At 31.9% G+C, this 26,837-nt stretch overlaps 1 protein-coding gene across 3 annotated transcripts in view; it reads right to left on the bottom strand.

Moving 5' to 3' along the window:
* LOC136979078 (serine-rich adhesin for platelets-like) overlaps positions 1-26,837 on the bottom strand; it is a 94,486-nt gene that overhangs the window by 18,589 nt on the left and 49,060 nt on the right. For all 3 annotated transcript variants that reach the window (XM_067274987.1, XM_067274985.1, XM_067274986.1), the window contains exons 5-10: positions 20,676-20,760; positions 16,063-16,154; positions 9,791-9,865; positions 9,162-9,322; positions 4,237-4,389; positions 597-734 (exon numbers count right to left, since the gene is read on the bottom strand). In XM_067274987.1, coding sequence (XP_067131088.1) covers positions 597-734; positions 4,237-4,389; positions 9,162-9,322; positions 9,791-9,865; positions 16,063-16,154; positions 20,676-20,760 — 704 coding nt within the window. The remainder of the gene's footprint in view (positions 1-596; positions 735-4,236; positions 4,390-9,161; positions 9,323-9,790; positions 9,866-16,062; positions 16,155-20,675; positions 20,761-26,837) is intronic.

Below are 26,837 nucleotides of genomic sequence, written 5' to 3' on the forward strand. Positions count from 1 at the left end.
GGAAAATTCCAATATTATCTTAATATTGATACTACAGAAATGAGCAATAAAATTGGCATAAAATGTCATTTTTTGAATGAAATATTGGGTTGGTTGTAGTAACTATTGATAGATGACAGTTGAGACACTGGATGAAGCTAAATTATTAGAATTGTATGAATCAATGAATATTACAAAAAGTGACCTTGAGATGTAAAGACCATTAAGATTATTTAAATTTCTTTAAATTTTTCTCACTGTGAAAATGGAAGCAAGCAAGTAAAAACAAAATATGATTGAATAAAGCACATTTTTAGTTTTAAAACCATTTATTTTATTTCTCTTAAAAATTACTATGAACTTTCCAAACAACCCAATATGAAAATTTTAAGTTATTTAATATTTTCTAAATTCAATTAAATACATGATATATATTTTTCATTTTTCAATAAATTACTTTATTAATTGTGAGAAAACATTTGTTGTAATTGTTCTAAATTTCTCAAATTAATATTTAATTATAATTTAATCAATATCAGAAGACTTTGTCATTAAGAAATTAAATTCATATATATAATTTAACCAATATTAAATTATAATTTTATGTTACTACATACCTGCTGAAGAGACCAATGTCGAGAACGATGAGATGATGAATGTGAATGAGTACCATTGCTAGAAGAACTATTTAAACTACTGATACTACATACACTTGATTTTCGAGAACCTAACGAACTTGGAGAACTTGGAGGAGTCTGAATAAGTAAAAATTAATAAAGTTCTTTATGTCATAAAAGATCATATTTTCACAACTATATAATACAAAAGATTTTCTTCATCTTTTTTCCATTTAAATTATTAATAATTACTATAATTCTTAAGTTAATATTATATATTAAATATTTTCTTTTAAATTAAAGCTAAATAGCAAAAATAAGTTTATAAGTAAGAATTCATCATATTACAATAAAAAACAAAAATAGCAAATGAGGACAGGAAATATATGATAAACCTTCCCTTTCATAATTCTAGCTTTATGTAATGTATCTTTACATAATCTACTTATCTTAAGTAATAATGTTTGCAGAAATTGATATGAAAAGCTATGAGTTGTGTGTGTAATTTCAATAGGAAGGATATTAAGCTTCTGAACACATTATAGAAATTTAGCTCATTATTTTGATCTTTTGTTAAATCATTACTGCAGACTTTATATTTTCAGAGTTACACGTAAAGAAAAACACATCCATTATAAATTGAAATACTTTTACAGAAACAGTATAAGAATTCCTGTAATGTTTTTGCAAAATGTTTCCTTCATGTAGCAAAAAAAATTGTATGTCAGATTTTGTATTGATGTTTTAAAAACAAGAATCATTAAATGCTAGTAATAGTTCTACTGATTGTAGAGCTATCAGTGAATTTGAGAAGACATTTTTAAGATCTGATCATTTAGAATCAAAAACTTAAAATAGAATGTTATTAGAAAGATGCTAAATTGTAGAAGGTGGTTTCTTCTAGAATTTAAGACTTTTTCATATCAACTTAAAGAAGTTTTAAAATATTGGATAGAATTATATACTGTTAATGAAAACAAATATTTGTAATAAATACTTGTGTACAAAAAGCACGTGATTTTTTGATGATAAACCAGGAGTGAGCAACCTCTTTAAATGTGCCTGTCAAAATTGCCAAATATATGATGCAAAATTTTCTCATGTGCCAACCAAAATTTTTGGGAATTATTATTATTTGGTATGTTTTAAGTATTGGGAGAACCTTTTGAAATAATCCACACACACACTGAAACCTGACAAATTCTTTATAAAACATGAAATATGTAAAACAATGGTAAAGAAATCACTCCATGTCTAGCTGCCTGGCAAATGATATAGCAATTGAACAGGATAAAGTTTGTAAGTCAGCATATCACAGAGACAAAATGTTTATCTCATTTTCTTATTACTTATTATTAAAATAACTGTTAGTGTTTGTTTCTTTAATGCATTGTTATTTAGTATTGTTCTACTCAATAAAATTGTAGTCTATTAAGTTAAAATATAAAATTTCAACAAACATATTGAATTTTTTTTTTTTAACAAACCATTGGTTAAGTGTCAGAAAAAAAGTTGTTGGCGTGCCAAATATGACATGGCAACAACTTTTCGAGTTGCCCACCCATGCTAGATCATTTAATAAAGATGAATAAACTTATGCAGCAACTGAGAAATCTGACACAGCATGATTTTAAATGATATAAAGAAAACTATTTTAAAAGAATAACAATCTTCCAGAAATATCTGGAATAATAATAATGAGATATACAAATCCAAGAATCTTTAAAATTCAAGAAGAGAATTAAAAGTTTTGTCTCATAATAGAGAAACATAACTCTTCTAATTCATATGTCTGAGAAAGGATAATTCTTATAATAATGAAAAATTAAAATTTTTGATAAAGTTGGTCTATTAGAATTAGTTTAGAGTTAGATGCACAGTTATTGAAAAGGAAACATGTAATTGTAAATCAATGTAAGGATATTTTGACAACTGTGATTTAATAATCCTTTGGAAGTCATGCCTGCATCAAATTGCTGCACAATTTTGATAATGTCTCATTTAAGACATTGTGCATAGGTGGTGCAGAAGTGCACTTCAGAATTCCTTATTCATAGCATACATCACTATCTACATGTGTAATGATTTTAATGATTTTCCTGTTTCTAACCATTTAGTTATTTCTGAGCTCTAAATTAGGTGATATCGTATCTGTGATGTAATTGCCACTACACACCTTATGATGTAAATATAATTTGTGGTAACTTTTCTATTTATTTTTAAAATGTATTTGAAACAGTAGCTTACTTTTTGCATACCCATTGCATAAATATTTTTATTTAACAATATCATAGTTTCAATAAATTCTTAGACTCATATTAGTTTGAAAATATACCAAACAGCTTTCAGGATGCATAGATTTTCAGGATGTTTCTAGCTCTTACTCAGCTTTGACCCAGAATGAATTGGATAGTGCTTTAAAACAAGTTGTGAGGGAATTGATAGGATAAAAGAAAAGAGCCAGAAGAAACTGATCATGACACTAAAACTGAGACAGAAAAGTGAAAGATTATAAAAGATAATTGCACAATGACTCCAAACAATCAGCTGATTAGGCAGATGAATTTTTATAGAAGACAAGAATAGTAGAACAAAACTGATCTGTCAAGAATGTGGTAAAAATGTCTGTATTAACTGTTTTATAATCCTTATATGTGCCATGTGTAAAACTGAGCAACAGATAGAGGTGGAGTGACCTATTTTTTAATTATCTAGATCAGGGGTGGGCAAATACTTTAAAGATTAACTCCTTCTCTTTATTCATATTTTCAAAAAATTAAAATAAATAAATATTGGAAGATCTAAAGTAATATTATATATGTGGTATAATAGCCACAATGCAGCCTCTCACAAAATTCTAAAAGGCATACCCACCAAAGTGTTAAAGAAACTTTCATTAATCTTGATTAAATCAATATTACTGAATAAAGATGGATAACATAAATGAAGATAAATAATCTAATAAATTTTTAAGAAATTTTCCAGGATCATTATGGATTTTAGAATTGCGAATCCTAATTTGCCAGGAATTTTTAGATGTAAATTTCTATGAACATAAAGAGATTGAAACAGAAATAATAGTTTCAAAGGGAATAGTTTCATTAAAAAAGAGAAAGAAAAGGTTTCTTTAAGGTCTATTCTTTCCAAAACAGAAACAAAAATGAATTATGAAAGAAATTGAAATGATGTTCTAAGAATCTTTTTAGAAATAAATTAAATATTACAAAATATAATGATGGTTATTAATTTACAATAAACAAATAAAGTGTTGCTGCCATAATCAAAGCTTTATTATATCTTTATAAGTTCAATCAGCATGAGTGCTAAGAGCAAATAGTGAAAATGAAGAGTAACGGAGTATTCAATTTTAAAATGTATTTTTTTAAAATTGAAGAGTAACAGAGCTTTTCAAAGATGACAGTTCAATAAAAATTAAAAAATTTGCAATTTATAAAAATTTTCAATAAAGAAACTTAAAATAAACTTTTTGGGAGATAACATTGGAATTGAACTTTTATTTAAAATTGGTTAAATATTACATTAATGTTTACAATGTTATTTTTAACCACATTTTAATCAAAGCTTAATAACAAATTTTAATACTTATTATTATAATACTTAAATGAAAATGATACTTTACTTGAAAAGACCAAGAAGTATCAGAATTCTTCATATCATTAAGAATTTCTTCACTTGAACTGGGAAGTGAATATGGATCTTGTGTTAAGTTAGTCAATGATTCTAAAACTTCTTGCAGATGAGTCATCTCTTGCAGCATTATTAATTCTGATTTCTGTAGAAAAGTAATCAATATATTTAAGATTATATAATGCTGTTAAGAATGAATATTTAACTTTATTATAATTTAAATTGATGTTATATTAACCCTAGATAACTAAACTTTCGTCTAATAGACTACCCACCCCTGCCAGTTTTGCGAATTTGAAATGTTCCATTGCACTCACACCACTTCACTCATAGTACCTTCATAAATAGTAAAATGAGTTATCCAAAGATGATAAGCACAGCTGTACAGTTGTTACTTTTTACGATTTGCTGTAATCATCATCTAACAGTCAAATGTTTAGTGATAATGTGCAGAAGTTTGCGTTAATACCATAATTGGCCAATGTGAGTATATAAATAATAAACATCACTAAGCCTGATGAGTATATGAATTACCAACAATCACCTTGAAAGATCAGGCTATACTTCAACTAATTAAATGATTAATATAGAATTAATATACTTCTGGAAGTGAAGACTTGCTTGGGGTCTGGGTGGCATAACTGGCAAGTGCACTGCACAGCAAGCGGAGATTGCAGGTTCAAGCCCTGCCCCAGGCCAGTTCTTTTATTTCAGAAGGTTCTAAATTATTTATTAATTTATTAAAAATTATAATCATTAATTTAGTTAAGAGATGGCATTTAATGTCTACCTCTAGTGACAAATTATTCTATATTAATAATTTAATCAGCCAAATTATAGCCTGATCTTTTAAGGTGAGTATTTTTGCGTTTTTCCTGCATTTTATTACTATCCTAAATATTTTTTATGAAAGATGGATTTGAAAATAGATCAAGAGAAATTTTGCAGTTTTTGAATGAATTGGACAATGAAACAATTGAAGAGCAGATAAAATACAATCAAGCTCCAAACAAAAAGATAACTGTGAAGAAGAAATTTATATCCTAACTGGTGAAAGTGAGCAAGAATCTGCATTCTCTTCTGATGAAGAACTGAATATTGCTCATCAAAATTGTAATCGACAATTTATTATTGACTCTGATGACGACACCTTGCAGCTACCTACGCATCAGCATCCACGTTCACAACACAATCCATCGCTTGTAATTCATCCCTGTAAAAATTTCATATACTGTACAGTAAGAATAAACACAAATGGTCTACAAATCCACACAGTTCTCACACTCGTACAGTAGCTTGTAATATTATTAGCTTTACACCTGGTCCTGTCAATGAAGTTACAGATATATCAAACCCAGAAGATTCATTCCATTTGGTAAAATACATAATACATACTTTGTATTATGTATTTTAGTTAGCTGAGGAGGGGCCTTATGAAGCCCGAAACTTGCACAAAACACAGGTGCATGTAACAACTGAAATAAACTTAAGATGAAGGTTGCCAAGTGTCTGAGTATCTGCAATTTATAGTGTTTAGGAGACAACAATTTTATACATTAAATAAAACATTAAGAAAAAGTTTATTGTAAACCATTTTGCAAATGAAGGAATTTCAAAATGGTCTATATATTGCATTCTTCAACATTTTGAGAGTGGATTACTATCACAGAGAAGAAAGAGGTCTGACATAAAACAAAAATTCTTATAAAATCCAAGTTGGAAGGATTGAAGAGGACTTTTAAAGATGCAACAAGATTTCAATTCAATCTGTAGCCCTGAAACTATTTCATGTAGTTAGTTCCATGAGACTTTTGGAATGGTATTTGGAAAGGAGATATCTATTATATAAGTGATCTTATTGCATTTATCAATAAAAGTGATGTCAAGTCTATTGTGATAAATTGTTTTACTTATGATTATGGTTCTGTCATAGTATATTTTGTGTGTCTCATTTTCTAATACTGCTTGTGGAGTATATTTATAGTATGGTATCTGGATGTTTAATAATCTGTTTCTGTGTAAGCTTTTGGTGTATTATATTTGCTGTTTGATTATGCCTCTGTAAACAGTTTGTTTGCACTAAGAGCTTGCAACCAGAGGTTATATGATGTATTGTTTCTGACAGAATGTGGCATTTTCTGCAACAGTCATTTGTCCTTCAGGATATGTTTTATGTAGTTTTTAGTGTTTATTACAGTATTATTATTATTGTGTTTAGTGAGTTATACTCGGCACCAGTGGCTGTGTACTATGCTGGACCACGAGTCAAGGCATAGCAACCAAAACAAAAATAAAATTAAATAAGTGTGTCAGTGTCTGTGTCTGTATTCAGGAATTTCCTAACAATATGATATGTATTCAATATAGTGGTCTTCTGTAGTGTGACGTATGTATTTCTATTCAATTTTAATGTGCCCAGGCTTTTGTGTAGTGTGTGTGGTATGACACCTGTAGAGGAGAGGACAACAGGTACAATAAACACACTATCCATCCTCCAGAGATGCCTTATTTCCTGGGAAAGTTCTGTGTACTTGCTGACTTTTTCAGTGCACGTGTTTTGTACAGTACATTGTGAGTGTTTGAAATGGATATGTCTATAATGTGTGTGATTTTATTGTGTTTGTCAATGAATGGAATGTCTGGTCTGTTGTGGTAAATTGTTTCATCTGTGATTATGGCTCTGTCATAGTACATTTTATTTGTGTTGTTTTCCAATACTGTCTGTTGAATGTATTTGTAGTATGGTTTGTGGATATCTACTAATTTGTATTTCTTTGCAAGCTCTTGATGTATTATATTTACTACTTAATTATGTCTGTATAAATAAGAAACATCACTTCTGATTGCGCCAAGAGCTTGCAACCAGAAGTGATGTGCTGTATAGTTTCTGACATGATGTGACATTTTCTGCATGTGTCATTTGTGAGTGTTGCATCTTTGAGTATGTGTTTTCTGTAGTTTTTAGTATTTATGACCTGATCCCGTATAGCGATCATGAATCCTTCTGTCTCCCCAAAGAGGCATCCCCAAGCTAACTAGCTGTTTGATGCAGCTTTGTCAACAAAATCCTGGGCCAGATCGTAAGGATGCCTGCCATGTAGTGTCTTTTGAGTCCATGATTGCTTAATGGTGTCTGTGCTTTTTATATGTTGTGTTGTGTCCATATGTTGTGAGTGTAAGTTTAATGGTGTGTTATTTGAGTCTGCTAGAGTTACTGCTTTATGTAACTGTGATGTTTCTTGTTTTTTGTAGAAAAACTCTCGCAGTGACTATTTGTTTGTAGTGAAGGTTAACTATGTCTATCAGGCCACGTCCACCATCTTTATGTGGAAGGGTTAGTCTTTCTATGGTAGATTTAGGATAACGTTGTTTATGCTTAGTAAGTGTTTTTCTTGTTTTCCTTTAGAGTTGCTCGAGATCTGTGTGAGTCCAATGTATAACTCCAAAAGAATATGTGTGCACTGAGATGACATGTGTTTATTGCTTTAACTGTGTGTTTTGCATTTAACTCTGTTCTGAGAATAGCATTTAACCTACTTTGGTATTCTTTAATTAATCTTTGCTTTATTTGTGTATGTTCTGTTAGTTTGGCCTGTTGGAATCCTAAATACTTGTAGAACTCTCCTTCTTCCATAGATTCAATAATGTCTCCATTTCCAAGTGCAAAGTCTTCTTTCTTCAGGATTCCTTTTTCTATGTGAAGTGATTTTGCATTTATCTACGCCAAACTCCATTTGTATGTCCTTGGTGTATGAATGTGTGATTTGTAGGGATTGATGAAGTTGTTTTTGTGTGGATGCATAAAGTTTTATGTCATCCATGTACATGAGACGTGACAGTGTATACTGTGTTGTTTTTTCATGTCTGATATTGTAACCATATTGTGTGTTGTTTACCATGTTGGATAATGGGTTCAGGGCTAAGCAGAACCAGAGAGGACTCAAGGAATCTTCTTGAAAATTTCCTTGCCTAATGAATATTTGGTTTGTTTGTATGGAAATGTTACTAACCCTGAGGTGTAGTGTTGCTCCCCAGTGCTGCATAGTGTTTTGGAAGAATGCAATGAGTGATGGATGTATTTTGCACATGTGTAGAATATATAGTAGCCAACTGTGTGGAACGCTGTCGAATGCTTTTCTGTAGTCTATATATGCCATGTGTATGTTTCTGTGTTGTTTGTGTGTTTGCCAGAGAATGACTGAATCTATGAGTAACTGTGATTATTATTATTATTATTATTTTAATTTCATTATGAAAAATATTATAAAAATACATGCAATCCTAATTAATCTTTTGTTATAGTTAACTGCTAGCATTTCTCGTTCATGTAAGTACAATAAATGTAATCAAATCCCTACCATATAAGTATAAAATTAATGATTAGGAGTCTGGCAAAATATACATCATAAGAATGGAGTTCTCAAACTATAAAGTTTAAGAACTGTTAAATTAAAGCATAAATTGATGCTCAGAAAAAGAACAGGAAAATACTAAACATGAGGCATGCATATACATGTGTTTAGTGGTTTCAGAAAAAACTGCAGTGACAGATGTGTAAAGGATTTTTCACATTTTCTAAAAATGCTCTTTGTGACTTCAGACTAAGAAAAAGCTGTCTGAGGAGTTCATAATAACAAGTTAAAATTAACAGATAACCTGCATCATTGCATAATCTATATCTGCTTTTAAATTAGTTTTTAAATACAGATTATCTGCAAGAAATTACAATAATTTAAAATTTCAGAAACCAAAAAATAAAAATAAAAAAATAGTTTATTAAAGAACTTAATAAACTTTTATTTTTATTTTTTATTAAAATTCATTAGATGTAAATGTAAACAGTTTTTCTCTCTAATAAAACTAAAATAAGAATAATTTAGTTATAATTGCCAAATTTTAATTCAACAAAATACTTACAATGACTGGTTCTATAAATGTGACTAAGTGACAAAATCGACTTCTTTCTTCAATTAATACCTTGCGTACTGCTTGTTTTTCAGTTTCTTCTAATAGTAAATATTTATCATTGACATCTTGTAAAGCACTGTTTAATGTCCTTTTAATATCACATATCCCAACTTAAAAAAGCATAAAAATATTGCCAATAAATACAAAATACATTAGAATAAAAAATATAATTTTTTAAAATATGTATATATCTTTTTAATAATATAATTTGGTTATCTGATAAAATAGACCTGTCTCAGAATTTTGGAATAACTGTAAAATACCATTTTTATTTTTAATTTATGTATTTTTTTTTATAATTTCAAATAAATATGATTACAATAATACATAAAGCTTGGTACTATTATTGAAATATATATATATTATGCCACTTGATTTGCTAATTAAAAGATGTCTACAAACTAGAAACATTCTCAAACTCAGTATTGAATCATCTCAACTTAAAGCAACAAAAAAAGCATAATGATTTAGAACAAAATTCTCAATGTCTTTTTAGCTAAAGTTTTTTTAGAATTCAATAATCTCAAAAGAATAATCAACACAATTTATATAAAAAATGCACATGCACACAAACTGACCTTTTCGAATCTTTTTCTGTAATCGTAAAGTATCTGTAGATTTTTTCTTTATTTCTTGTCTTACTCTTTTATATTCTGCAAATATTTGTATTAATTAAAATTTGAATTAATTAATTTTAATTAAAAACTTGAATTATTATTATTTTAATTCAGTTGGAATTAATTATTTTTAATTTTTAAAATTATTTTATGTAGAGTTATTTGCTTTGTGTTTGTACATTTGTTGGTATCACGTCCAGCCTACATATTTACATTAATTTCAAATTAAAAATTTATTTTATGAGATCCTGGCCATTATTTTTAATTTATTTCAAATATTAAATAATTGAAGTTTAACTAAACTAAAATCTTGAGAAGTTGACATGGAAGTTCATGAAATTTTATCTTTTTATCATTTTCTTTCTGAGTAACACATCTATTGAGTTTCACTCATCCAGGAAAGTTAGAAGAAAAAAAACTGGATTGGACAATGGTAAAGCTCCCCACACAATCTTGACCAAATCTGGGCATATGGATGTGGCAGACAAGAACCAAATAAAGGGGGAAGTGCTTTAAAGAAGAACAGGGAGTTTGCCCATTGTTGTTGCTGACCTAGACTGTTCTCCATAAGATCCTTCCCTCCTGAGAAGTCACAGAAGGTTCCTCTCCTCCCAATCATGATCCACCACCTTATTGACTGTGCACCAGATTTGGATAAAGACTTAGTGAATATTTTGTGAGGGACTGCAATGGAGGAACACCTCACCATCAAAGGAACTTCAGGATATGTTTGACAAGCTAAATCAAAGGTATTTATCCCTTGTGCAATTTAAGTGTAAACTCTCTCTCTCCAGATAGATAGCATTACATAGTGGAGAGACATGTGTCAAGCATTTTTCCGATAAATATGTTAAATATTATATTAGCAAGGTTGAGGCCAAAGTTTTAAATGCGAAAACGTATATGTTGGATGTTCAGCGCTGCTTTCCTGTAAGCCTAGAAGTTTAACAATGGTGTTTGGTAAGTCAGTAGATCATGCTCGACATTCCAAACACCATTGTCAAACTTCTAGGCTTACAGGAAAGCAGTGCTGAATGTCCGACGTACATGTTTTCACGTTTAAAACTTTGGCCTCAACCTCACTATTATTAAATGTGTTCAATGTTAGTTACTTAAGGTAAAATAAATTTTTGTTGTTTTAATGTTTAATTTCTTGCAAAATGAATCACTTCCAGGTCATTTCTCTCAACTTCTTCCTCTGTTCACTTTGAGTCCCCATATGCAACCGTTCGCACATTCAAAAGGGTTCCTATTGGACCATAATCCACAATTAGTGTTAGATCCATACTGTTTATGCAGTTCACAACTGTACTTTATAAATTTTCATAATTTGATGTTTTATAACATTATTAATTGGATTATCTAAAATCATTCTTTAAAAATAATTATATTACTCTAAACATTTTAAATTGGTCAAAAAAAAAAATTACAAAAATTAAACTTTTCTGCAGGCAGGTTTGGTTCTTGCTTGGTAGAGTCTGATGGCAAGTTAATCATGTTAGGATTATCAAAATACAAGGTAAGTCAAAAAGGTCTTCCTGATTTTGAAAAATCAGTATATGGTAGATAATGTACAGTACTTTTATGAGTAAAACTGCACATCAACACAAAGAAACTAAAAATTTTTTCTGTATCTCTCTTGCCAGACATAGTTATGTAAAATTGCTGCGGAGATGCCGAAAGCAATGCTTTCCTGTGACTTTTTGGCCTCCTGGCTGTATGCTACTGACTTTAATGTAACAATTAATGGCCCATTGAAGCAGTTGTTGCCTGTTCCTCCGATGGTCACAGTCGTCACCTGATCCTATAACAGATGTTGTTGCCAGCTCCTTAACCCATCACGTTTGCACTGTGCCTCCTACTTAAATTAACTTTGTTGCCAAACAGACTTATTAAGTGCATCTTATTTGGATTAACATTGTCACCAAAACAGACTACTTAATTGCTTTCTAATAGGACTAACTTTGTCACCAAAACTTGGGACAATCCTATATTTCACCTTTATTCTCAAGATAGAGAGGTTACCACATCTACTAGCGGATCAACCAAATTTCAGGTATTTATGTCTACATGCAATATCCTGTAAACTCTCTCTCTCTCTCGCAACCACCTATGGTGTATAGGTCAGTTATTTTGACATAGTATGATGTATATATCATATAATCCTTTTCCTTTTCAAACAAACAATTATTAGTTGTTAAACTGGCATCTGAGTGTTCACTTCTGACTCACCATCTCTCTGACTTCCTCCACACAACTTACTGTATTTCAGATTGCCTCTATCCTGAATCCGATTGCCTGCACATGCAACCACTCATGTGATGTAGCAACAACACAGACATTAAACAAAAACAGCCCTAGTTGCTGTGTGATGTCTTCTATCTTGACGTAGTCATCGCTCAAGCAATGTCGACCCTTTGGTCAAGTGGTGCAAAAGCATAGGGGGCACTACGTGCATTGTCACACATTTTGCATGTTCAAGTTCCATGCTAGCAAGTCTGTTATCAATATTCAGTATAGTTTTTGCACCATTTATGCAAAGCAGTCACTGACAGGCAAAACAATTCATGCTTTGTACACACAGTTTCAAGAAACCACTGTTGTAAGGAACTGAGTCCGAACCTTATTTTTTATTTTATTATTATTTCCGTTTTATTATCTTTTGTTTAGGGTTTATGTTTATTTAGGACGAAGGTTCCCCACCACTCTCTTGTTAGTAATGAAAAATGAAGATAAAACAACTCACGGAGAAATAAACGCCGTAGGAAACATCTTGCGCACTTGCACTGTCCGGCGGAAGTAACAGTCCGCAGAAAAAAAATGGAGGGGGGAGTCCCCACAATCACTAGTAGAGAAATACTTGATAAACCGTCTTAAACATCCCAGAAAATTATGATAAATATTTTGTAAACGGTTTATAAGCTTTGTCGGAAACTTAAAGCTGCCAGAAAAGAAAATTAATGTTAGCAACTAAGTATGTAAATAAGGGGAGTAACCCAGCTCAAGTGTGACGTCACCTCACAGTATAAAACCCGTACGTTAACCGAAGAAGGTGAGGTGATTTCCAAACCGAGGTGAATTCCAAATCGAGGCGACTGTGAGAGCGAGGTAGATTCGAAAGCGAAGTATTTTCTGATAGAAGTCCAGATTGATAGTTGGACGATCCAAGGTGTTAAAGAGGAGTTTGATTGACGATTTGACGATATCGAAAGGATTGAGGAAATAGTTTCTTCGTATAGTGAGGTGACGGATAGACGTTTAATTAGTAAGAGATTTTGTTCATAGTTTCTAAGTATTTGATTTGTCGAATTTCAAAGGGAAAATTACTATTAAGTTAAGCTAAGTAGCTAAGTTTATTGTCGGGTTGACTTGTTGATTTTCATTAATAAATTTTGTTTGGATTATTGACATTTGTACGTAGTACATTCTAGTTGCTAATTAAATATATTTGAACTTTTGATTTGACTTGATATTTATCGTTATTATTACTAATTTTTCGGTGCACGCTTGAAAGCCCAGGCCTGGCAAACTAATCTCGAATCCGCGTAAAGTACCCATTAGGTTAACGGAAGTTTTACCGACCACAATTATAGTCGGTTTCCTAAGATACTAAAAATAGTACTTTACACTGTCACCTGCATGTCATATCTGAACATGTTGACAGAATGGTTGATGCCACAGCTGAGACCACCTCAATTTCATATTCAAGCATTATGATAAAAGAGTACCTCCACACTTTCATCATAATGCTTGCACTTACTTGAACACTGCTCTGCCACAACACTGGATCAGATGTGGGTGTGCTAATGACAATCGATGTTGCAGTAGCTTCTTTGGTCCCCAGATTTCACTCCTTGTGACTATTTCTTATGGGGATACATTGAAAGACACTATTTGTATCACCATTGCCTTCTGACATAATCAAGCTGCAGACAATACATTGTCAACATTGTGGAGACCATCCAAGCGGACATGGTGAGTCATGTATGGCAGGAACTAGATAACCAAATAGACATGTGCTGTGTCATCTGCAGTGTAATGTACACATTGAGAATCTGTAGGGACCAAAAAAATTTCAAAGTTTCTACATGCACAGTTACATGTTCATCAAGGTAGCTTCAGCAATATGGGTGAAACAATTTTTCAAAATAGGGGAGAGCTTTCTGGCTTACCCTGTACTTATATATTTTCTAATATGTATATTTGTAAAGGATTATTGTGTTTTATTTTGTTTTAACTTTTACAATAGATTTCTTATCTTTATCTCTATGTTTAATATTTTTTGGATGTTCTGGTTTTACTTATTAAATTTTATTATAAATTATAAATTATATAAATCATTCAATTAAACCTGTTGTTTTAATTGTTAATTAAAACAACAGGTTAATTAAAACAACAGGTTAAATTAAAACAATTTAACATTTGTTTTCTTAAAAATATTGTGTGATAGGTACTTCTTAGCTTACTATGACTTGTTATAAGATGTTATAATTAAAAATTATGAACAAAACTATGTTAACTTTATTTATTTTTTCTTTCTTAAATAGATATGTTAAGTGATTATATTTATTTCATTGTGTTTTGTTACTATTCTTATAATAATTGTTAATAAAAATTAAACTTTTAGTAAACACTATTGAATTTTTTATTAAGTACTTGGCAATATTACCAAAAAAGCTGGCATAAAAAATTCTTATTTAAGCTGAATATAAAATAATACAGACAATGTTTATTTTTTGAAAGTTTAATTTCAAATAAATTAAAACATTAAAGATCAGCTTTATAATTTATATATGTATAAATGAAATCATAATTCATACACATTAATTTTAACATTTTATATTATTTTTATATAGCTAATTTAATTTCATAAGCAAATCTTATAACACTTATAATATAACTATCTTCTAAAGATTAGGCTAATTAAATTAGAGTGGTGCCTCATATAACGTTCTTAATCCATTCCAGGTGCACGTCCGTTAAGTGAAATGTCTGTTATAGGAAACGCATTTTCCCATACAAATACATGTTAAAACATCTAATTCGTTCCGCAGCATAAAATAATCATACTGTATCATAAAAAAAAATGAACACGGGTGTGTTCTTTTATTCCTCCGCGTAACTCTGTGCGAGCAACATCCATTTGAAAATTCCTGCAGAATGCGTTTCTAAATTCTAGTGGGAGTGTGTGCCATCAAACAGCAAAAACGGTTGCTTGTAGCAGTAGTTTACAGTGGAAAGCAACATGGCGTCCTCCATGGCTCAGATAATTTCGTTTCCAGGTCCATCATGTGGTTTTATGAATGAAAATTTTAAAATTGCGAAAGCGTGAGTTAGCGCACGCTTTCACAATTTTAAAATTTCACGCAGTGATGTAAGTGTCTTTATGAATTTTTTTAGAATGGTAGCCGGCATTCTAATTTTTTTCGTGGCTATTTCGAATGCTCTTTCAACAAATAATCCATTTTATGGTTAAATTTTACAATTGGGACCCTTCTTTTGCCTTTAAAAGCTCATATTTTAGAATTATAGATTCCTCCATCACGATACTATCGATAGTGCGGGCACCACCATCTTTCTTTCTTTCACCATCGTTCCTAAATGCCTACAAACAGCAGCGCACTCCTGTAGTAGCGGAGATGCAGAGCAACCACTATTAAAGAACGCACACATGGAGCAGTCACCAATTATGCTGGAAAGTCCGTTGTTCGCAGCCAGTCCGTTGCTCGAGTCATGTAACAACCAAACAGAAAGTCCGTTGTTCGCAGCGTCTGTTATTCGAGGCGTACGTTATACGAGGTACCACTGTATTGTTATCATAAAAGTCAAATTTCACTTAACATTACAATGAATAAACTGACACTTAACTAAATATTATGAAAATAAATATACAATGGATAATGAAAATTAAAATTTACATAAAATTTTCTGATAATTTTTTATATGCTTAACATTTATTGTATTTGTTAAAAATTTTTAACTTGGTTTCTTTCGTAATAAAAAAAATAAACTTGCAAAACAACTAGGATTAATAACATATGCAAATAAATTAAATAATACAATTATTTTTCCAGCATTAACATTCAAAATTATATAAATATGCTGGATAATATATAAACATTTTATATGGAACATAAATTCAATTTATAAAAATCTTTTATAAATACCATAAAATATTTCATAAGGAATGATAAAATTGATACAAATATTTTACTATAATTTGTGTTTTTCACCTTTATTATAATCTTTATCCAACTGATATGTTACTTTTTTCCATTCTTCCATTCGATCTTGTAATGGAATTATCAAACAATCCAGTAATGAACTAAATAATAATAATATAACATTAATTTTGAAAATATTCAAATAATCTTATTAAACTAGATCATTATTAAATTCATACAAGAAGAAAATTATTGAATTTTTCAATAAAATTATATATATAAATTTATTTATTTTAAAAAGGATGTGTACTAGTTAGCACCTGTTTACTAAATGTCATGTTTTATTGCAATTTGGGTAGAATATATAACTTTTATCATAGGCAAGAGACGAGAAAATTAACATCCAGGCGTTAAACTATGTACGAATATCGCTATAATTACTAGCGCTTTCGACGAAACTATTTTCGTCTTTGTCAGGTAGATTATAACGGTTGCCGCTGCACTAAATCCGTGCAACACACCCACGCATGATTTGCCTGTTATGTGGGTCAACTTATATAACAGATTAAGACAACACCGCTAGCTCCACATTGCTGTATTTCATAGCGCATGCGCCACGTCACCACACGCACATGTTTAAATTTTCCTCTCGCTCAGTTCCATCGTTGATCTTGTTCCAATGTTCTAAAGCAGTTTGTTCATTTCAAAAATTTTTGGTTCGAAAAAGGATTTTAACCATTATAATCTACCTGACGAAGATGAAAATAGTTTCGTCGAAAGCGCTAGTAATTATAGCGATATTTGTACATAGTTTAACGCCTGGATGTTAATTTTCTCATCTCTTGCCTATTCAGTGATCGGCGTGAAGTCCACCATCGTTACAATTAACTTTTATCATTATATTTTAATGTTTTTATTTTGTATTTTATGGGGTATTGTTAAATTTTACTTTAGGAGAAGGCCTTTCATGCTAAATGGCATTGCTCTTTTGTATTAATACAGTCAAACCTTGGTTACAAACACCAATTTACAAACAATTCAGTTTACAAACAAAATTTTGACCTCTATACTTGCTCCAGTTGCCATACGATAACTCAGTTGCCAAACAAGCTACTCAGTGAGAACCGTCCACAGATGGTCAACTCCCTATACTTCCTGCGGTCCTAGAGAAAGTCGATGGCCCAACCAATCAATGACAAGACTACAGATTCAAAAATTAATGGCACCAAGATCGCCTCAGGTCACATAATGAATCATCGATGATGTTGCTATTTAAATTACATTTAAATCCACATGTGGAAAAGATACTATTTCCATTTTTTGGCACATGCCACAGTTAAATTTAAATCAAACTTAATTAATAAAAACCACATTAATTAACATTTACATAATACAAAGGACATTCAAGATTTCATGTTTAAATATGCTTAAGTTAAATTAAATTTTAAAAATCTGTTAATATTATTATATATTATATTTTAATATTAATACAGGTAACCCCCATATAACATGGTAGTTATGTTCCAAAAAATTGCTGTGTTATGCAAATCCGTGTTATACAAAACAAAGACCTAGTGCGAAAAGGGGAGTTAAGTTCCAAAAATTAAAAGACATTCTGTTAAATCCTTCTTTAAATCGGATTTATTATTCACAAGTGGAAAGGCCAGATGCAGGCATCAGGGCATACAAAATTACAAATAAAAATAATAATATACTGAATATTATACTGTAAAAATATAAAATAATTTATATTGTTAATTTAAATTAAATACTAGCTAGGGTGCCCCTAGTGGCCATTTTTGGCATACAGTGATAGAATCTGATTTTTCAGCTTTATGTAATAGATTTTTTTCATGGGTAAAATACTTATTTATTATTTAAGTAAATATTTTACCAGAGGATTATTCATCCTATATGATGATCTCATCATGAGCATCATCAACTGGTAACAGTTTTTATTACATTTCAAGTTGTATGAGGGTTTTACCTAATTCCTGAACCATGTTGGAGTGAACCTGTGCTATAGAAATGCCGTGTTATATGGGGGTTACCTGTACTAGGCAGCCAGTTAATTACAACTTAAATGATAATTAAAACTCTGGCCTTTACACAGAAACTAAAACTAAAACCAAAATTAATTTAAATTAAAATTGAAATTGAGATCAATTGAAACAAAATATTTCGGAAAGTGTGGATAAAGTACAGTACTTGTCCATTTTGGCAGTCAAAGTTAAGTCTATTTATAGCACTTCTTTGTGAAGTGTTAGTTTCATTTTCAGTTGGTAGTGTCAGGACATTTTGCTTTTAATATATCAATATATATATATATATATAAAATAAATATAGGTATAGATATAGATAAAGTAATATTATATTGCATTTATAGGCATTTTATGTATGAAATACAACTAAAAAAGTAAAGAAAGGTTTTCTTTGGAGTCTGGAATAAATTAATCCATTTTACATTGGGAAAATTCATTTCTTATGGGACAAACAACTTTTAGGAATGAATTAAGTTCATAAACAGAGGTTTGACTGTAATTGAATAAATTAGAAAACAATTAAGGGCAATGAATAATTTAATGGGTTTAAAACATTTACTTCTGGTGTCAATTGTTAAGCAAATTGTCCATTTTTCAATAGTTAAATAGAATCATTCAATTCACACCTCAAAAGCAATCAATTTATTATTTTACATGATATAAAGGTTATAAGGAAAATAGACCTGGCATTAAGAATATCAATTAAATATAAAGTGATTTTTTCAAAAATTAGTTAATAAGTGAACAATAGATAGTGCTGAGATCAGCATTGCCAGTTCTATGTCATCAACTCATTTATATATATATATATACATATAATTAGTAAAATAGCTATAATATTTTTACAATTTAATTTTACATTAAAATGCCTTTATTTTTTTTACAATTTCTAAAAAATAGCTCTAACATTGTTTTCATATGTAAAATATAAATTTACCATATTTACTCGCAATCTCCCATGTAAGACGAGGTATAAAGATCAAAATAAAGAAAATTAGATTCATTAATACAATTCTAATTTTATTTCATTTAATTACAAATAAAATATCAAATGCATGTAAATGCACACATTGTCCTGCAAAAATTATAGGCATTTTAAACTTTAAGGAAAAATCTTGTAAAATCAACAACATAATTTGTTTGTGTAAAGCTGGATAATCGGGAACCTTTTTTGCCAATTCTTAACAGTCGAATCCACTCTCTGTCGATTACACTTATGAGTTTTCTCCAAATAATCATCTGTTTTCATGTGGGAATGGATTCAAACTTGTATCGAGCTCCCATGTGATTTTGGAATTTCAATTTGGAATTCAATTCAGAAGCTTTGCTTTTTCTATTGCTACTCATCTTTACTCCTGACAATACACAAGAACAATTCAAACAACCCAGATAAAATACTTTTGTTTTTAAACACTAGAGGATGTGCATCTGATAAAAAATGCAAATACACAGTTCATAAAAATTATTGCAAAAATGCAAAGAATCCTTCGCTCACATGTATAGGATGACCTAGGTTTTTGAAGCAGTGAAAACTGAATAAAAACCTTATCTTATAAGATATATACCGTATTTTACAGACTATAAGACGCACTTTTTTCTTCGAAAAATTGCCTCCAAAATTCAGGTGCGTCTTATAGTCTGTACCATCTTATAGGTATGTTTTTTTTTTTAAATTGCTTAAAATTTAAGGTGCGTCTTATAGTCCGTAAAATACAGTATATATAAATAGACGTGTTTGTGCCTATATTTCACTCTACAACCAAAACTACACATCGTACATGAATGGTGTTTGCGTGTGGTAGTAGCCCCAAGTCTCCCATTGTGCACTATGGTGGTTGCGTCTAGATAGCTATAAGGGTGTGGGAGATATGGGGGTTGAAAGTGGTTGACTTTGAAAATGTGTGATGCTTCAATGAGAATGTTCCAGTTTTTTCTAGAAAGTTCCAGAACCTAGATGTGAAATTTGGTACACAGTTAGGGTACATCATGAAAATGCACACTAAGAAAGGATTTTTCAAAATTCTCCCCGCAGGGGGGAGAGGGAGAGCATTAAGTCTTAACCTGAAGAACGACTTCTGTACTATTTTAGATGCGATTTTTTGTTTTTAATTACGTTTAGTCTTCATTAAGTACAATATAATTGGATTGCTGTATGTTAGATTTCAATGTAAAACATCTTTGTAATCCAAAATCATAATTCTAACCGAGAATTGCTGTGAGACCATCTACCATAATTTTTTGGATTACAAAGACATTTTACATTGAAATCTTCATTGAGTACTTAAATTGATAACATTTCAGACATTGTTATAATATGTTTTATATATTTTGATTTTTTAACCAAATGTTTGAACCGTTTTAAATTCAAATTTCTTTTTGCATATTAGTTCGATTATAGAACGATTATAAACATTCCAGAAAATTTAACAAATTAAAAATAGTTTGTTTGATTCTCAGCAATTGTCATCATTCTCAGCAGTAGGTGTTAAATAACAATTACTATGGTTGTTGAAATATTGAATGTAAATAGGGTTTGCTTGCAAAATCTGCGCAAGCGAAGCCGCAAGTATTTTTTATTGATTTTTATATAGAGTTCTAATTAATTAATACATCAAGAGGTTAATTTTAGAAATAACTTACCTTGCATATGATTTGAATTTTGTTTCGACACTACGATGTCTCAAACATAATCTAGTCAGTGCTGACCCAATATCTTTAGTAGCACCTAAAATAATTTTTATTTAAACAAAATATATTAATGCAATTTAAGGTACTTAAGTTTTTTATTTAATTAAAAATAATAAAAATAACTTATTAATTGATTAATTTACAATTCTAAGTTAATCAATGTTTGAAAAATTAGTGAATTAAATGTTTTATAATACAATATCATTAAAAAGAAATATTAAAATAGGGAAATATTTCTCAGAATTTTCTTCTACAAGATTGGTATGATTGTGGCTCTTAAGTCAAATGTATTAGAAAATTTCCAATAAAACTATTTATAAATTTTCTTTAAAAATAACAACTTTACACCTTATAAATCCAACAACTCTTTAATTCTAATATTTTTTGTCATATTAAATGACCTTCTTCAGGCCATGACAACTTTGTGTTTGTGACCTAAAGATCATTTAATAAGACCAAAAACATTAAAATTAAAGAATTTTTGCTGTATTTATAAAAGTGTTATAGTTGTTATTTGAGAACTTATCCATTTTTTACAGTCATTTGAATTAGATTTGTTTACTAAATTCAAAGTATAGTAAGTTACATAAATGAAATACTATAAATATTTCAATTATGAAACCTATGTAATATTTCATTCATTTATAATATGAATAAGATAGAAAAATATAAAGGAATTTGCAGTTTATATCAATAATAATAAAAAAAGGAATCTAAATACAAGTAAATTAAATTAATACAAACTATTTGAAGTCTAAAAAAAGAATTTTAATGTTTCAAAAAAGATGACCACAAAATATGACTTCAGATAACATATAAACAAATCAGTTTATACAATATCATCAATCTGATTTGTTAATGTTATTACATTTATTGTGTTATTCTTTATTATAATAAAATAGTCAAAATATTTTCAAAATTCTTATGTAAAACTTTCTCATTAAATCAAACAATGAAAAAAAATTAGCAAAACTTTGCAAAAAAGTTCATTAACAATTAAAAAAAGGCAAGAATCCAGAGCATTGCCAACTTAGTGTGAGGTTAACCGAGGGTAGGAGATGGAGGATGATTCCTATCTTCTCTACCTCTTAACGGCACAAGACCTTGAGGTCCGACCTCGGTTGTCGAAAGGATGATTAAGGCTCGAGCGGTCAATGATTAGTTACGGATTTGGGATCGTAAGATCCGGTTTACGTCAGGAACTGACACCAATCTATCAAACTTCTCGCGGATAGATACGCGTTTTTCGGAAGCATAAGATGCCGATGATGAGGGTAATGGAGGAAGAAACGCACACTCTTCTAATATTAAACAAAAATACCCGTTTATTTTGAGATTGATAGGGAATACATCAATTAACGTATTTGGAAGTATTTATATCATCGAATCGAATTATTAAACCGCGTCTCGAGTGAACGGAGAGAGAGAGTTTACAAAACATCGCGAGCAGGATAAATACCTTAGTGATCCTGAGATTTGCACAAAGTCCGAGGAACGAGAGTTCGCTTGAAAATAAGAGTCAATGGACTGTAGATAGATGGGATGGACGGCTTCAACGGCGGGAGATGATAATCCACGGCACACACACACACTTGACAGTTGTCGAAACTCTTTCTCTCTCTCCCTCTCTTCGTCATCTTCATTCGTTTTTCCTTTTATCTCGGGATCTTGGGTTCGAGATTTTGCGAAGTACGTCAAGGGTGGAAGTCCCTTTTGACCAATGGTGAATTACATGATATAATTATTTTTCAACAGTTAACTCATCTTCTACAAGGAAGTATTACCGTGGGAACGATAGTTTATGATTAATTTTTACGAGAAAATTTGTCGGTGTTTTTCCGTTTTTTTGTTTCTGTGTTTGATTTAACCCTAACTGTCGAAAATCGGTTGGCAAATAAAATAAAAATTCGTTATTCTTATATTCGAACCTTCACATCACCGCGGGCTTTCTAAAATCAAGCTTACTCCTGACGAGCAAGCTGGATTTTTATGAAACGGATGAGTTAACGAAGTTGTTCCGGCTCTCTCTCTCTCTTTTATATATATTGTACCGCGTTACAGTATTATTTCCCGTTGTGTCGGAAGTTATTGACACGTCGCGATTACGTTGTTAACAATTCGTTGTTAATTACTCTCTCTCTCTTCTTTCTCTTTATTTAATAACACTTTATTTAATTTCTTTATTTAATTTAACACATTTAATTTCTCTTTTTTTTTTATAACACGTTTTTGACATGTTTAGTGACGCGCTTAGCGTGATATTTGTTTGTAAGAAATTACGATTTAAAGCGGTAAAATATAGTTTATTATTATGCAAAATTTTCAAAATTAAACAAGGTTATTGGGTAAAGTTAAATTTATTGAGTTCCCTCTTCGTTTACTTGGGATCCCCTTTTTGTGATTTTGGGAAGTTGGCCATTATTTCCTTCCTTAATTGGGCTGGCCTTTCGTTTAGGAATTCGACTTCGTTTAGGAAGTGGGAGGACCCAAGGTCGATCCTCTACTGGGCCTCGACTCCTCAAGGCGTAAGATGTAGTTGGTTGTTCCTCGATAGAGGGTGTAATCTCTGTTTCTTGTTCTTCCTCAGATTCGGATTCAGATGAAGACTCGAGTTGAGATTGTGCCATTTCTGCAAAGATAAATTCGTCCCATGGATCAATGGTGGAAGGGGGTTCTTCCGAAAGGGAAGGTTGTTGGATAGTCGTGGTAGTCGAAGGTTGGTTTACAAGTTCTTTCTGGTCGAATTCTTGTCGAGCAATAACATGTTTGAGACGATTGGCGTGCACTTGAATTTGTTTCTTTGTATCTATATTTTCGATGATAAAATTGACGGGACTCAATTCAGTTACAATTCGAAATGGTCCTGACCACCTAGGTGCTAATTTACGTTTTAATCCAATAGGTATGGTAACCTCGTCGAGAAATACTCGGTCGCCTACATGATATGTGGGTATTTTGTGAGTTTGTCGATGGTGTATTTGTCTTTCTTGAGCAGCTTGCTCGGCATGTTTCTGTGCTACCTGATGAGCTTCAGCCATTCGGCATCTAAGTTCTGATGCGTAGTTGTCGGTGACGTCATATTTCGTTCGAGTGGGGCTGGTTACAAGGTCAAAGGGATAGGTTGGATCTCTCCCATATAATAAAAAAAAAGGACTGTCGTTGGTAGATGCATGAATGGTTGTGTTATAGGCAAAAAGGGCATAGGGGATCCATTCATCCCAGTTTCGCTGATCCTTAGCGACGTAATGGGCGAGGATGTCGATTAAGGTTTTATTGAATCTTTCTACTACTCCATTGCATGCAGGGTGATATGCTGTAGTGAGAAGTCGTTTGATTTGTAACAATTCGCACACCTCTTTAAACATTTTAGATATCAAATTAGGTGCTCGATCAGTAAGTAGTTGAACGGGAGTTGAGTGTCTTAAGATGATATGAGTAACGAAAGCCTTGGCTATAGTCTGGCTTCGAGTATCTGCTAAAGGTATAGCTTCGGCATAACGGCTGAAATGGTCTATAAAGACGAGTATATATTTGTTCCCTTTGGTAGTAATAGGTAAAGGACCTATGATATCCATAGCAGTTCGTTCAAATAATCGTGTTAAAGGAGGAAATAATTGTAATTCCGCCTCTTGTCGCTTGTCCTTTCTTTTTTGTATAGCGCAACGTTGACAGCTTTGACAATAAATTTTGATATCTTGTTTCATAGTAGGCCAGTAAAACAATGACTGGAGTTTTTGTTGCATCTTCTGAGATCCTAAATGACCTCCTATAGGTGTATCGTGATGGATACGTAGAATGTAAGGGATCAGTATAGATGGGATGACTAATTGATTTACGAATCTTCCTTGTGGGGAAGGAAATTCATGATATAACACTCCTTCTTCGTCGAGGAAATAGCGTTGTATGTCTTTTGCGTCATCTCCGTCTTCTAGACGTTGAATAATAAGTTTCCATTTCTCCTCTCGTCTTTGGAATTCCCCGATTTGTGATTTTGAATAAATGGGGTCAACATCGTTGACTGTAGAAATATGTCGGACAGGGATTCTGCTTAACGCGTCTGCGTTTTTATGACAACTTCCTGCCTTATGTTTAATATCGAAATTAAATTCTTGTAAGAAAATGATCCATCGGGCTATTCGCGAGTTTGTTGAAGAGTCCTTGTTGCTAATTAACCATCTCAATGGTCGATGATCTGTAATTATTGTGAACTTTCTCCCATATAGGTATGGTTTGAAGTATTTTGTAGCCCAAACTACAGCTAAGCACTCTTTCTCAGTTGTGCTGTAATTCTTTTCGGGTTTTCGGAGTATCCTACTAATATAGGCTATAGGTTTTTCTCCATTTTCATCCTCCTGGGATAAAACTGCTCCTATCGCTTCGTTCGAAGCATCTGTCGAAAGTATAAATGGAGTCGCAAAATCAGGAGATTTTAAAAGCGGAGCTGAAGTGACTATTTCCTTTAGCCTTTCGAAACTACGTTCCTGTTCTTCTCCCCATTGAAACTTGGTATCCTTCTTCAGTAGATCAGTCAGTGGTTTTGCTATTTTAGCGTATGAATCGATATGTCGTCTATAATATCCCGTTAATCCTAGGAAAGACTTAATGTCGTGTACATTTGTTGGCCGGGGAAACTGTAAAACGCATTTGATTTTATCTGGATCTGGTCTGATCCCTTCCTCCGAGACGTCGTGTCCGAGGAATTTTATCTGTCGCTGAAGGAAGTGACATTTTTTTGGTTTTAGTTTTAGTCCTGCATCTGCGAGTCTTTGGAAAATCTGTTCTAGACGAATCAAGTGAGTTTGGAAGTCTGGACTGAAGGTCAGTATGTCATCCATATAGACCAGACAAATTTTTCCTTTCAGACCGTGTAGTATAAAATCGGCAGCCCGTTGCCAAGACGCGGGGGCTCCGGAAAGTCCCATTGCCATACGATTCCATTGGTAATGACCGTCCGGTGTTGAGAATGCGGATTTTTCCTTGTCTCGTAACCCCAACTGCCAGAAACCAGACAGGGTATCCATGGTAGAAAAGTATTTCGCTTGCCCGATTAGGCTAAGTGCTTCTTGCACGAGTGGTAAGGGATAAGGATCTGTCTTTGTTATTTTATTTAATTTCCTATAGTCTACAACGAGACGCCATGTTTGATCACGTTTTTTCACCAGGAGAGCGGGAGCAGACCAAGGTGATTTCGAATGTTCAATGATACCTTGGTCTAAAAGTCCGTCGATGATTTTATTCATTTGTTCCCGTTGAGCATAAGGGATTCGATAAGGTGGCTGATATATGGGTGTAGCGTCTCCGGTGCGTATTTCGTGTTCCACGATCGGGCAGTATCCCAAATCATAGTCGTTGACGGCAAATACATGTTTATATTTATATAATAAGTCTAATAAAGGTTTCTTTTTGTCCTTTCCTATGTTGGACCAATCGAATAACTGTCCAAATTCTTGCTTGTTTAGAATTGAGGTTGAGGGTTGGGCGTTAGTGATTGGGTTGATGTTCGGAGGTTCTGTTTCTTCTACTGCCTCATGGAAAGTTCCAATGCAGTCCCCTTTTGATAATTTTTTTGGTTGAGTAGATAAGTTCGCTATTCGAACTGGGACTTGACCGTCCCTTGTCGTTTTAACTACAGAATCGACTCCCACTACATCTTCTCGATTGTTTATTTCTGTTTCTATAATTCCTATTTCACCCTTCCGTTTTATTCCGGAGATCCTTGCTGTGACAAAAATCTCTGATCTGGGAGGAATATTACAATCTGTCAATAATAATACTTGTCGGATTAGTCCCTCCTTGATGGGGTTCGTTGAAACGAGAGGTGTTGTTTTCTCATTTTGTGTGGGTGATGTAGAAACAACTTGGATTGGTTTACCTCTGCGATTTCGTTTTTCGCGTTTCCGGTTTGGCGTTATCCTTTCTACTCCTGCCTTCCGGAAATCGATTTCCTCTCCTCCTCGAAATAATAGTTTTTTCCGTGCCAAATCTATAGTGAGGCCTTGAGCTTTGATTATGTCTCGTCCCAACAGGCCATCGAACGGATAAGGTATTTGATCTTCTACCACGTAACATAAGTACGAAAAATGCAAGGGTCCTATTAAGAAGCGGAATTCCATG

The sequence above is a fragment of the Centruroides vittatus genome, unplaced genomic scaffold, assembly GCF_030686945.1.
Source record: "Centruroides vittatus isolate TY-2023 unplaced genomic scaffold, ASM3068694v2 contig_577, whole genome shotgun sequence".
In the NCBI taxonomy this organism is placed as follows: domain Eukaryota; kingdom Metazoa; phylum Arthropoda; class Arachnida; order Scorpiones; family Buthidae; genus Centruroides; species Centruroides vittatus.